This window comes from Clytia hemisphaerica, unplaced genomic scaffold (genome assembly GCF_902728285.1).
Source record: "Clytia hemisphaerica strain Z4C2 unplaced genomic scaffold, Clytia hemisphaerica genome assembly, whole genome shotgun sequence".
NCBI classification, from domain to species: Eukaryota; Metazoa; Cnidaria; class Hydrozoa; order Leptothecata; family Clytiidae; genus Clytia; species Clytia hemisphaerica.
This window is the reverse complement of record NW_027103289.1, coordinates 728,213-741,469: the sequence shown is the minus strand read 5'-3', so window position 1 is coordinate 741,469 and position 13,257 is coordinate 728,213. Positions and strand designations below refer to the sequence as shown.

The 13,257-nt window shown below is 39.2% G+C and overlaps 1 protein-coding gene across 1 annotated transcript; it reads right to left on the bottom strand.

The window, feature by feature from the left end:
* Nucleotides 1–8,395: 8,395 nt before the first annotated feature.
* LOC136809474 (uncharacterized) lies at nucleotides 8,396–13,161 on the bottom strand. The gene is made up of 2 exons (XM_067066015.1): nucleotides 13,096–13,161; nucleotides 8,396–12,752 (listed from the first exon to the last, which is right to left on the bottom strand). Exon 2 carries the CDS (start codon nucleotides 12,739–12,741, stop codon nucleotides 8,713–8,715), a length of 4,029 nt encoding a protein of 1,342 aa, XP_066922116.1. The 5' UTR covers nucleotides 12,742–12,752; nucleotides 13,096–13,161; the 3' UTR covers nucleotides 8,396–8,712.
* Between the last annotated feature and the right edge of the window lie 96 nt (nucleotides 13,162–13,257).

Here is a 13,257-nt window from a genome sequence, read left to right as displayed (position 1 = left end):
CAGTCGATAAAGAATATGGAATTCAGTTTAGGTGAAAGGTAAGCGAGTTATGCTGTCAAGGGCGAAATGTCAACAAAGTGGTATTTGGCTGGTATTTGGCCTTATTATGGAGCCCCGAGTACGCACCCTTGAGTGCCACTCCCTACTTCTATCAGGGGGGATCGGGTTCAATAATCCGAAATGATAAGCCGTCGTCGAACATAGAGGTCGTCGTCGCCGCGGCGTATTTTTTTTCCGTCAGCGGTCTAAACCCAACTTCAGCGGTCGAAACCCAGCTTAGCGGTCGAAGCCCAACCTAACGGCCGAAACCCATTTTACCGGTCGAAACCCATGTTGGAAATGGAAGGGGGATTTTTTAGCGACCGAAACCCAACGCAGGTGAACAAACTCACAGTTGAATGATTCTTTTGTTTTGATAGCCCACGAACGAAACAAGATATCCTAGCGGTCGAAACCCAAGAATTTTCTCTTTTATTTGCTTGAAAAACTTTCGCGTATGGAACATTAAACTTGAGAGAAGTTTTGGGTTGATACCATGAGTTTGAGTTTGATTTTTTTACTTGAAAACCTGGATAATATATATTATTTAAAAGTAATTATCAATCTAATTATCACCTAGCCTAATTGTCAGAATATTCCTATAGATAAATCCCGACGAAAAAGCTTGAGATTGACTTCTTTCGCTCGTGGGATACCTTCAGAGCTTTAGCGTGTCGGAAGAAAATTTCTACATCGGGTGCCAGATAAGGTCGTGGTCGGACATAGAAGTCGTCGTCGTTCATAGAGGTCTCAGCCCAATTTTTTTCGGTCTTTATTTTATAAGTTCTGGTCTGGAAATTTGACAACACAGTCTTCAAAATAACACCTTATCGTATTTGTGTATAGCAAAGTCACGGCAGAACGTCGTCTTCTTCGATAACATAGAGGTCTTGGCCGGACATAGAGGTCGTCGTCGAACATAGAGGTCTTGGCCGGACATATAGAGGTCGTCGTCGAACATAGAGGTCTTGGCCGGACATAGAGGTCTTGGCCGGACATAGAGGTCGTCGTCGAACATAGAGGTCTTGGCCGGACATAGAGGTCGTCGTCGAACATAGAGGTCTTGGCCGGACATAGAGGTCGTCGTCGAACATAGAGGTCTTGGCCGGAATAGAGGTCGTCGCGAACATAGAGGTCTTGGCCGGACATAGAGGTCTTGGCCGGACATAGAGGTTCGTCGTCGTCGAACATAGAGGTCTTGGCCGGACATAGAGGTCGTCGTCGAACATAGAGGTCTTGGCCGGACATAGAGGTCGTCGTCGACATAGAGGTCTTGGCCGGACATAGAGGTCGTCGTCGAACATAGAGGTCTTGGCCGGACATAGAAGTCGCCGTCGAACATAGAATTCGCCGGGGCGGTTCGCATCAACGAATGCGGTTTATCTGGCGGGGTGGTTCTTGCTCAGGGTGGTTTTTGCGAAGCGAATATACATGAGCGAAGCAGTTTTGCTATCGTGCGTGTGCATGTACCTTTAAATTCTATATACCAGGGGAGCGCCAAGGAAAACTTGATGTGCGTTTTCTACGGTCTCAGTTTCTTTAAGTGCGTGTTGTCACGCCTCAGTAACTTTTTACTTTGCAAGAAGACGCTTCTCGAAATTGTATATTGGAAGTTCTCATTTTGTTTACTAGAGATGTTTACTACTAAATTTGTTAAACAAGTCTTTTGTATTAAATTCAATTAGTGCTGCATACTGTAAAGAGAAAATCACAAAACGTATTTTCAAACATGGAAAGGGAGATTATATGAAATGACCACTCAAAAAGGTAGGGTACATACTTATACCCTGTCTTCCGCTAGTCAAATCTTAAGATATTTCAATTTTTTTTTGGTCATTCAGGTAGCCAATTATTTAATTTTTACGAATCTAACTGGCGAACTCAAAAAATATATTTTAAAAGAGTCGAAAAAAGCTGTTTTATGTCGCCTAATTGCATTATCATGACCTTTGTCCCTCTATATTTGACTGGAGTCAATATTTTTTTTGTGTTCGCCAGTTTGATTCAATAACCTACACATCTATAGAATAACTTGTGAAAATATCTAAGCATAAAACAAAAAATTAGGGTAGCGGAACAGCCAAAATATCGAAAAAAATGTATGTTTTTTGACTTAAAAGCCATTTCCTGGAGTAAATAAAAACAATAATACAAATATTTTTAAAGCAAAAGTAACTTCGTCATATTATTTGTCGATAGCTAAAAAAAATAAACCAAAAAATAATATGACTCAAAAGTTATAGGGTTTTCAAAATTGCTAGTAAATTGATATTCTCAAAGAGATGAAAACGCACTTAAAGCAACTGAGGTACCGAAAACATCATTTCGATCCATCAGGCGGCACACTTTCTCATACATTTCTATCCGTCGCTTCCGTAAATTTGGAACAATTGGTTTTTAGTGTAGAGGATGTATACCAGATCTAAATAGGTACGGAGATAATCTTCGGGCGAGTTTCTGTTCTGATTATCTCCCTAATGTTTAAATTAAGAAATTTAAAGAAGAGATCGGAAAATCAGCGCGGGCTGGAAGCGTTCAAGAAGCGTTCAAACGCTCGTTTTTCAAGAAGTCGTTGCATCGACTCGGGCAAAGACTTTCGAATGTTGACTCTGAATTCGAATGTTGACTCTCTTTGAAAAATAAAATCATTGTTGTTTTGAAATTGAAAAGAGACGGTGCTTGATGAAAAGAAATGAAGAAAGCAGCTGAACTGTGGAATGAGAAAGAAAGAAGATGGAATTTTTATTGTTTCATCAACAGGACAGCAGCCTCAACGGAGCCCAGGAAAAACAGCGGATTGATCTAGAAAAATACTTGCGGTACACATTTTTTATAAGCAACCGGGTTGCTAAGGGCTCAGGCCTCAAAATGGCCCAAAAAATTAAGCAATTTGCTTAGCAATCCTGACGCCTCAAATCCAAATTAGCAACTTTTTTTCCTCAGCAATAAAAAAAACTCGGGCACAATTTTAGAAGAGAGCCTTGCAAACATTCGAAAGATGCCTTTACTGTCCATTTAAATTGAAAAATTGTCGAAAAATTCAAAATTGTGCTTTTCAACTATTTTAAGTTTGAAAATCTTTTGCCCTCCTGGATTTCGAAAAATCCTTAGCGAAAAATGGAATTGCTTTTTGAAAAATTTGTAGACTAGGAGCTATTGACGCAAACGCCATTTTTACCAAAATTTCAAAATAACAAAAAAACTTTTTAGAATTGAAAACGAAGTAGCCAAGCAAGCTCGACGCTCGCTTGCTTCTTCGCTTGCTTCTTACTTCGCGCTCGATGGCAATTTCAAGACATCGAGTAAGAAGCATTAGCGAGCGTCGAGCTTGCTTGGCTAAAAACGAAGCGAAGAACCAACAGAAATGCCTACAATGACTTATATTGAAAAAAAAATCATCACCCCATTCATTGATCATTGATTAATTTCCAAAACATCTGAAATCTTCCAGACGACTTTAGAGTCTGGCTGGGCAGAATAGAAATCAGAATGGCCACTTATCTGCGTCATCCAGTCTATCAAAAAGCTCTAAGTGACCATCCCGTTGTTCGACGGCGACTTCTATGTCCGGCCAAGACCTCTATGTTCGACGACGACCTCTATGTCCGGCCAAGACCTCTATGTTCGACGACGACCTCTATGTCCGGCCAAGACCTCTATGTTCGACGACGACCTCTATGTCCGGCCAAGACCTCTATGTCCGGCCAAGACCTCTATGTTCGACGACGACCTCTATGTCCGGCCAAGACCTCTATGTTCGACGACGACCTCTATGTCCGGCCAAGACCTCTATGTTATCGAAGAAGACGTGACTTTGCTATACACAAATACGATAAGGTGTTATTTTGAAGACTGTGTTGTCAAATTTCCAGACCAGAACTTATAAAATAAAGACCGAAAAAAATTGGGCTGAGACCTCTATGAACGACGACGACTTCTATGTCCGACCACGACCTCTATGTCCGGCGACGACCTCTATGTCCGACCACGGCCTCTATGCGCGGCGACGACGACCTCTATGTTCGACGACGGCTTATCATTTCGGATTATTGAACCCGATCCCCCCTGATATACTTCTGCTAATTCATTCACTATCTTACCCCAGGGGGAGGGTACTTATTCAAATGGAGGTATCAGGGAGGGTCAGGGTCAGAATTCGCCGGAAATTCGGCCGTCGAAATAGTTCCTTGGCCGTCGGAATAGTCATCCGGCCGGTGGAATAGTCGTCTGGCCGCCGAAATAGTCATCCGGCTCGCGGAAAATTGGCCGTCGGAAAAGTTATCCGGTCCGCAGAAAGTGAGGTCGAGTTATTTTTTTTCGAGTTATTATTTTGAGCTACGAAAAAACGAGTTATGATAACATTTTCCGTAAATTTTGGTTTAACTATGATGTATTGGAGCCTCTCTTTCATTTTTGTCGGTCTTCAATTTAGTCTAATTGATTAGATCTGGTCTTTAAGATATCATCCATCCATCGAGAGTCCTCGTCCACCCGCCGTCCCCTCGAGACTTGTCGTACGTCCACCGTCCCTCGAGAGTCGTCGTCGTCGGACGACTCTCAAGAGCCAGCGGCACGTCGACTCTCGAGGGACGGTGGACGAACATCGACTCTCGAAGGACGGCGGACCCACAAAGAAGGATGATAATATTTTGGAGACCAGATTGATTAATCAGATTAAATTGAGGACGAATAAAATGAAAGAGAGGCTCCCACGATGTAAGCGACCCGACCCAAGACTACTAGTCCGGACCAGCATTATGAGCCTAATCCCCCCCCCTGTGACCATTCCGTAGGTGCGGCCCTTAAAGGGTACGTCTTTTAAGCTTCCGAGATGACCGAAACGAGAGCAGGAGAGGAAATGCATTCTACAGGTGCAAAGGGTGAGAAAAACTTTGAAGAATCTGAACATTTTATTGCCTCAATCAATCAAAATGGTCGTAAAAATTTCAAGAAAATACACTGAAGAAAGGGTCGATTTTTCTTCGATTTCTAAACGACGGCAATGTAAATGTGTGTGTTATCGTAAATGTGCCGCCAAAAAAATACTTACAGTGCACCACTTTGCAGTGAAAAGTTGCATTTTACCGAACTTTTCTGACCCTTACAGTATGTTCGATTTCACATCTTTTTTTGCTGAAGAAGCCACTTGAGAATGAGCCTGAGATGTCGACAAAATATGCAAAAAAAATCAAAATGGGTGCCAGTCAAAATTGTAAAAATACATCAGATTTTTACTGGTCAGACTTGCAGTTCAGCAGTCCCCAAAAGACATCCTTACAGTTTGTCCAGCTAATACAACCTTTGTGTGCACTCCATCAAAAGTACACCCTTACAGTACATTTCGAGGGTCTCAAAAAACCTACCCTTTAAGAGCGGTACATGCCGTGGGTTGGACCATATGAGTGTTCCCGGAGTCTGCACACATACGGTATAGTTTTCCTCCAATTCCCGAGGACTAAGATTCCGCTATCACTCTCCAGCGGAAAAAAACGGAAATCCTGGCTGATTGAAAAATGCTGACTTTTTCGGCTATCCCTGAGTACCAGCCAGAGGACAAGTTGACAGCATGAAGTTAAACGTTTTACCTTCATGTTGAGTGAGTTGACAGAGAAGATATTGACATTGGTACTTATTCGAGTTGTGATACTCACGGCGGTTTTCGGCCGGTTATCCCGCACGTAGGACAAGCGTTATCGTTGAACATAATAAAGCGGCACTTATAACCGATTGATAATCCGTCCACGGAAACGGAAAGTATAACTGAATCTTCTGATTTTATGATTTTCTGATTTTCTGATTTTTAAACTTATTAGTTTGAATATTTAAAATTAATTTTAGTTTTACATAAGTAAATATTAAAGCTGTTTTTGTAAAGCTTATTAGGGTAACGTATCATTCCATCAAAAGCTTTAAAAAATTTGAAACAGAAGACTAATTTTTTCAGACTATATTATACAGACTATATTTTGACTTTTTGTTATATCCCCAGTGGCAATTAGGGGGGGGGGTTTCACTTTTACGGTATGACGGTATTGGGCCTTTTTACCCCCGGTAAATCGGTATTACGAGAAAAAAACGACGGGATTACGGTATTTCATTTCCTACCGGTATCGGTAAATTGCCTGTTTTTTTGTCGGTATTTCGATATTTTTATCAATAAAAACGGTATTTCGGTATAAAACTATTTACCTTTTAGTTTCTTCATGAGTTTCATGCAAAAAAAAATTCAAAAAAGATAAGTCTATTCCACTATTTTAACCAGTAAAATTTTCTTGCTCGCTTCGCTCGCACAATCTTGGGTGTCCTATTGACTTATTGTCATGGTGAGGTTATTCAAAATAAGCAAAACTTTACAAAATCTAAACAAATATTTTTCAATATTTTTCTGCGGGCGCATTTTTTTAATGACAACTTTTGTGATGCAAATACTGCATCCAACGAATGAGTCTAGATAAAATTTTCTCCGTCAGCACTAAATGATATGTTCGTCTCTCCGTATTCACTTATATTGCTACTACAATACAATACACTGATACTGCAGTAACTTAGAGACAGTAAAGGCGGTATTTACTCCTTCAATAATTTATTTAGTAAAAGTAGGTAGTTCTAAAAACATCTTGTGCAGCATCGAACGATTAAAAAATAATTCACATCATGATGCACATGATGCGTTTTCAGGCAATCTAGGCATTCTAAATTTTATTTTTTTTCTTGGGCGAAACTCTTGGAACGCCGTACCGGGTACGGCAGGTACGTCGCTCGCCGTACCATATTTTTCTTTTTGCCAACAAATGGTCAGTGTTAAATAAAATCAAAAATTGTGTGACCAAACAAGGCATACTTGGCTAACAATAGCGTATTATAGCCGTTTTTCAATAACAAAGGAGAGCGAAAATTGTCGAAAAATTTTCGCGCTCGCTTCGCTCGCGTTCTTATTTTCCATTGATTTTCTTTCCTCCGATAGAGGGGGTTAAACTTTAGAAATTCGCGCATTCTAGTTGTACCACAGCACCACCTCTATGAAGCCTGTGTTGAAGTCTACGGATTCTCAGACCATGATTGGTCCAAACCTCGATTTTAAATTAATTCTCAATATAAAAGACATCTTACGGGTCTGCAGGGAAGAAATTATTGGGGGAAAGGCTTAATTTTGCATTTGCCTCCCGTAACAAGCAAGTAACCTTGGCGCGGCAGACCTAAAATATTGCTTTATGAAAGCTCAAATAGCTGTAAAAGAGGCCTTAAAAAGTGGGATGAGCTGGAGTTTTTATAAGATACTTCACTAATTGGTCATTTGAAGTGATAGAGATGACGCGTTCTTTAGAAAAAGTAACAAAATTTTTTTATTACTGGTTAACGACCAACCAAATCAAATAAGAGCTTGTAAAAACTCCAGCTTGTCCCTAAAAAGTCGACGATGTCGAGAATAAGGTCACAAACCTAGCAAAAAATTTTATATATTGGCGATAATGTTTTGGTATAAGAATAGGTCAATCTGTTTAAAAGAGACCATAAAAAGGTTAAATTTAGCCCAATAAGGTCACAATCGTTTAACCAAAGATGTAAAAGCAAAATTGGTGCGTGAACGTGAAAATAGTTTTTTTGCGCGCGTGAATACGTGAATTGGCAAAAATTTGTGCGTGAATACCTGAATTAAGGGTTGACTGGGGGGCCTCATAAAGTACAAGACTTGTTTGTACAGTTTCTAATTTGTTACTAACAATAGATTTGATAACTAAAAATTCATTATTTTCGAGAAAAAAACATAAATATAATATCGGTATCGGTATTAGGCTTCCTTCACCGACGGTATTACGGTATTTGACCCAAAATTTTGTCGATATGACGGTATTTAAGACCCCTGAAACCCCCCCCCCAATTACTGTGACTGATGCAGCTGACCTTTATAAACCTGGGAAAAATAAAGGTCAGTGTATTAATTGATGCTGTTGTTTCCTAAATCGAAAGAAATGAGAAAGGACCGCGGAGAAAGAAGCTTTTCATAATATTTTAGATACTAGGTCATCGTTAAAAAATACAATTGCATAAAGCAAATTTCATATTTACAATAAAAATTTTAAAATAAGTTACAAATCAAAAGAAAGAGACTTTGATTTTGCTTAGAACTTTAAGTTTCATGCCGCCCTAAGATAAGTTACATAAATACACATACATAATCATGTTAATTCGTTTCTCTCAAAATAGCACGATGCATCAAAAAACAAATACAGTTGACGCTCTCTAATTCGATCTTCAAGGGGAATAGGATTTTCATCGAATAAGGGAGCTTATCGAGTAAGGGAGCGTCGTTTATGAGAGTTTTTTGTTGAAGGGGATTTTAAATTTCATCGAATAAGGGAGCCGATCGAATAGTAGAACGTCGAATTAGAGAGCGTCAACTGTACTTTGGCTGCGGAAGGATAGGTCATATCTGGTGGGCTATTTGCCCGTTTTCCAGTGAGGGATCCCATTATAGGCTATACTACCGTTTCATAATAAAGCATCAACCTCAAAAATTAGAAGTTGATTTTAACTATTACCTTGTGGGCATTGGATATCTATCTACTGAACAAAAAATAATTCTATCCTATTGTAATTATTTCGAAATACAATAAGATAAAGATTTTACTATTGTATAGAATTTATACAGTAACTGAGTTAAAAAAAGGAAAATCAAAATTCTGAGCTTGCAGAGCTACTTCCACCATAAGACGTTTCAGCAGAAGTTTGAGTGTCAAGAGTTCTCATTCTGTTTTTGTGGGAATATTTTCTCAGTGATCTAACAACACGTTTTTGATATCGTTTAGAGAGAGGTCCTCCCACATAAACAAACCATAACATCACTCCACGTAATGAACGAAACACTGAGTAAACAAAAGCGAACACAACATTCGTCCTTTCTTTACTTTGACTGTCCTCAATATTGGTCAATTGAACGTAACCGAAAATCTCAGTCAACCCAAGGATCAATGCAAGTTTGATAGCCATTTTGAGATAGTCTAATGTTTTTGTTTTCTTGGCTGTGGAATGATCGAGTTTGCTTTGCGTACGCCTCTTTTGTTTGATGATGTTGAAAACTGTGAATGAGAGCGTGAACAGAGCGATCAAAATCACCAGAGCTGTTGGTACAATGTACAACACGATCCTAGCGTTTAAGTTTGTAATCCAACACACATGGTTCTCTCCGTAACCAACAGCAACATCTCCTGATGTATCAAGTCCCAAAGCAATACTAACTATGACGAGAGGGATACCAAACGCCATGGCTGAGCGATAAGACATTCTTTTTAGTTCACGATCCCTCGAGTTGGAAGTGAACGATCCAAAACGTTTCACTAAATCGTATGAAATTATCAACACCCAGAAGAAAGCGGATAGAAGGCTCCAATGCATTGCTACAGCTACTGTGGTGCATGATGTTTTATCTTCATGAGCTTTCAATGTTGACAGGAAAAAAATGTCGGAAAAGAGTAAGGATAAACACATCAAACAGTTATTTAGTCCTGGTACAGTTCTCAAATCCTTGAAAATAAAATATGTGGTGATGATCCAGATGTAACATACAATGCTAAGAGGTGTTCCTATGACTGTGATGTAAAACTCGATTTGGCGGATGATATAGTATCTATCATTATCTTTCGAAATGGATGAGGTGTTTTTATTGTTTGCAACGCAAGTTTCATAGCCGTCAGACGTAGGTATATATTCATTGAATGTATACTGAATATGCGATTTGGTTATTAATTTCAAATTGTCAGTAATGTTGATGATATCAGAGCTGTTCAAAGTTTTTCGGAAACATGGTTTTGTTAAATAGAATCCTTCACAAACTGAGAAGTACTCTTGAAATGAATCATTCGAACTTCTTTTGGATATCCAAAGAGTAAGGTTTGATGGATGGAGTGATTGATTTCGGTATGACATTGTTTTTGACACAGTGTTTTTATTGAATAAAATTTCATCAATGGAGACAATTTTTGGTTTTGCGCAAGTTCGGTGTTCTGGGAAGACCCTAGAGAAGTCTAAGCCATGATTTTTGGATACCAACCTCTCGTCGAAGTAAGGTGCCAATACAAAGCTCGTATTTGGATTTGCATTAAATTGGAGCTGCTCGAATATTTGCAATGTGGAAGTATTCAAAGTTCGGTAGACTATTCTAGAATTGTCTTCTACGAAATGTTCTAATGTGATTTTTGGGATAATGGAAGGTGCATTGTGTTGGACGGAAGATGCGTTGAATGTTTTTGGTTGGATCACATAAAGGGCGTACTTGAAATTGGAAATAAAGAATTCTGTTAAGTTATTGAACGGAAAACTTCTATCTGTCTTTGCTGTTGTGAGACCACGAGTTTCCACTATTGGTTTATCTTCATCACCAATGGTTAGTAGAGGCTTGCGACGAACACATTTTCCACCTCCGTCGATTATCACATAGTTGGGTGGACAGCGAAATGGAACACATTTCGATTCGAATGTATCATACAGCTGATGGTCGGGGCAGATGGTTGTGGTTGGTTCTTGTCCCCCGCTTGCTCTCCGCGAGAAAGACAGTAAGAGGGACCAGGAAAGTTGCGGTTTATTTGTGTATAGCGGTCTTGGTGTGTGCCCTGGAAGCGTTGGTTTTACTACATCTATTCCTTTATTACAATCGTTCTCCCATACTTTGCAGACTTTTTTATCACAATAGTTCAATTGAGTCAGAAAGTTACCAGTGTCTTGTAAAGCGCACTTCATACAATGATAGTTTTGAAAGTTGTTGATCTTTGCTGAGTATGAACGACAAAGAAAATAATCAGGATGAGATGGAATACAACCTGCAGGTACTGGGATTCTCCTTTCTTCACACCACGAGGTACCAGGTATTCCAAAGATACATTTGGTCGCTCGACTTTTTAGGTTTTTGAACGAGTTATGGGTTAAATTCGAGTCTGGTGAACTTGGTGAGTTCACCTCATATGTTGTACAGTCGGCACTGATGTTCACGAATTCGAATTTTTCGACTGAATTACATTTAGCACAGAAGGAGTTTGCGTATAAACGACCATCGTCTCCTTTGACGGGCAAACTCGCTGCAAGGGATTCGTCTCTGTCAATATTCGTGCAAAGATTTTGATCCTCAGGTGATGAACCATATGGGCAAATGCGAATCATTGCTGAATTTTTTGTTCGATGTCCCAAAGTGACTGCTTTAGGGTATACAGGTAGACATGAATACTTCTCTGCTTTATCAACTTTTTCGACGAGAGAGCGTTTATATGTTTCGAGATTAACAGGATTAGTTTCATTCCAGAATGTATCAACACAGCACCAATCTCCCGTACATCCTTCGTAACAAGAACAACATCTCTTTCGCCTTCCCGAACATAAATATTGTTCAAATCCTTTCTCCCTCTCAAATTCAAATTCATTTGATACTCCAAAAAACTCCCAGATGGGGAATTTTTGTATGTATTTTTTCACTTTCATGTACCCTTTGGATGGAGTTAAATGTAATCTATGTGAATACTTTGAAAGGTCTCTTTCATTGGGTAGATAACACCATTTATCGACTTTGCAACGCGAAGGGCATTTCAGTTGATCTTGAGATATGAATTGTTTCGTTTGAGAACATTTCAAACAATGAGGGTTGACGTTCAAACCATCATGTGTGCTTGCTTGGTATAAACGGCATAAACGTTTGTCTTCGGCACTGCAGTTCGAATTTTCAATATTTCTTTGTAAACAAGTTCTGATACCTGGTTTCTGAATGGAGTTTCTCTCGACTGAAATAATGCATTCTGTTTGTTGGTCAAGTTCTTCAAAAGTCAACTCTTTGAGAGTACGATTCACTGCTACACATGCAGCTGAAATGTTCAAATACTCAAAGCGAGTGATATGATTACAAAGAGCACAAAACATGTTCTTATAAACATACTCGTCATCTCCCAAAACAGGGAATTGTTCATCAGTTCCTAAAACACATTTCTGACGAAGATTCTCGATACTATCTCGAGGACAAGCAACAACCATGTCTATCGTTTCGGTTTCGTGATTGCCAAGTGGTAAAACTTTTTCACACGAAGTCGCTTTATACGTATTACTTTTGTCTTCGAAGTTTTTTACATATTGTTCAATGGTGAGAGGAGGCAGTTGGTATTCGTTCCATAGTTTATCGATGCAGCATGTTTTATATTTCCAACAATCCTCTGTACAGTCACAACAAAGAGGATAAGGTCCATAATCAACAAATCGACCCAATCGTCTACTACAGCCGTAATGCAACTCTAAGTCAGAGATAGTTGAATTGAAGAATGTCTTGAATGGGAACGGATTGTATTGTAAAAAAATGGGCGATGCAGGTTGTGGAGGTGTTCCGGGTCTTGGCGGGGGTGGTATCGATGGTGGTGAGAACGGCACTGTGGATGTCGTAGTTATTTGCCCAGATGAAGCTAACGGTAAAGAACTTGTTAAAAATAGTGGAGGGTTTGTCGGTGGAACGGTGGCTGGCGATAGTCGGTGCTGTGGAGTTGGTGGTGACGGTGTCTCTAAAAGTCGTTCGGCGTGAAGTGTTGTGTTGAGCAGTGTATCAGGTCGAAGAACAGCGGTTGAATTTTCTGAGTTTATTCCCAGTAATAAAAAGAACAAGAGAACAGTGATAGTGCGATAAATATGTAGTGTCTCAAGAGACAACATGTTCATTCTTCGTTTTACTTCTGACAACATCAAATGACAGTCTATTGAGAAAAATATGCACAATAATGAAAATGTTAGATATTTGTTTAAAACGGCGGTGAGTAGGATAATTAAGAAGTATCCGCCTCTAAAGTAATTAACTTTCTGTAAAAATATTATGACTATTATCTCGTAATGCATTCTTACGGCCAGTGAGTGTTGGTAAACTACAGAATGCTTCGATTAACTTTATGGTTTGATTACTTTGACGTAGATGAAAATGAAATTGAATAAGATTGTATCTTACAGTTAATGAAGGAGTAAAAAAACTTCCGCTTAAAAACATCATTTTGACTAGAATTTTAAATATTTGATAATTTGAAAAGAAAGATAAACTGCACTAACCATCTGTAAGCGATAGATTACAAACGTGTCTTTGTTATTTTTAAAAACATTCAAACTTCACCACAGTACCCTGTTAAAATGTATCTAAATGTGAAGGCAACGTATTTAGCAAGCATTGCATTATTAAAAAACAAAAGAGAACGAAATTACTGCTCTAATCAA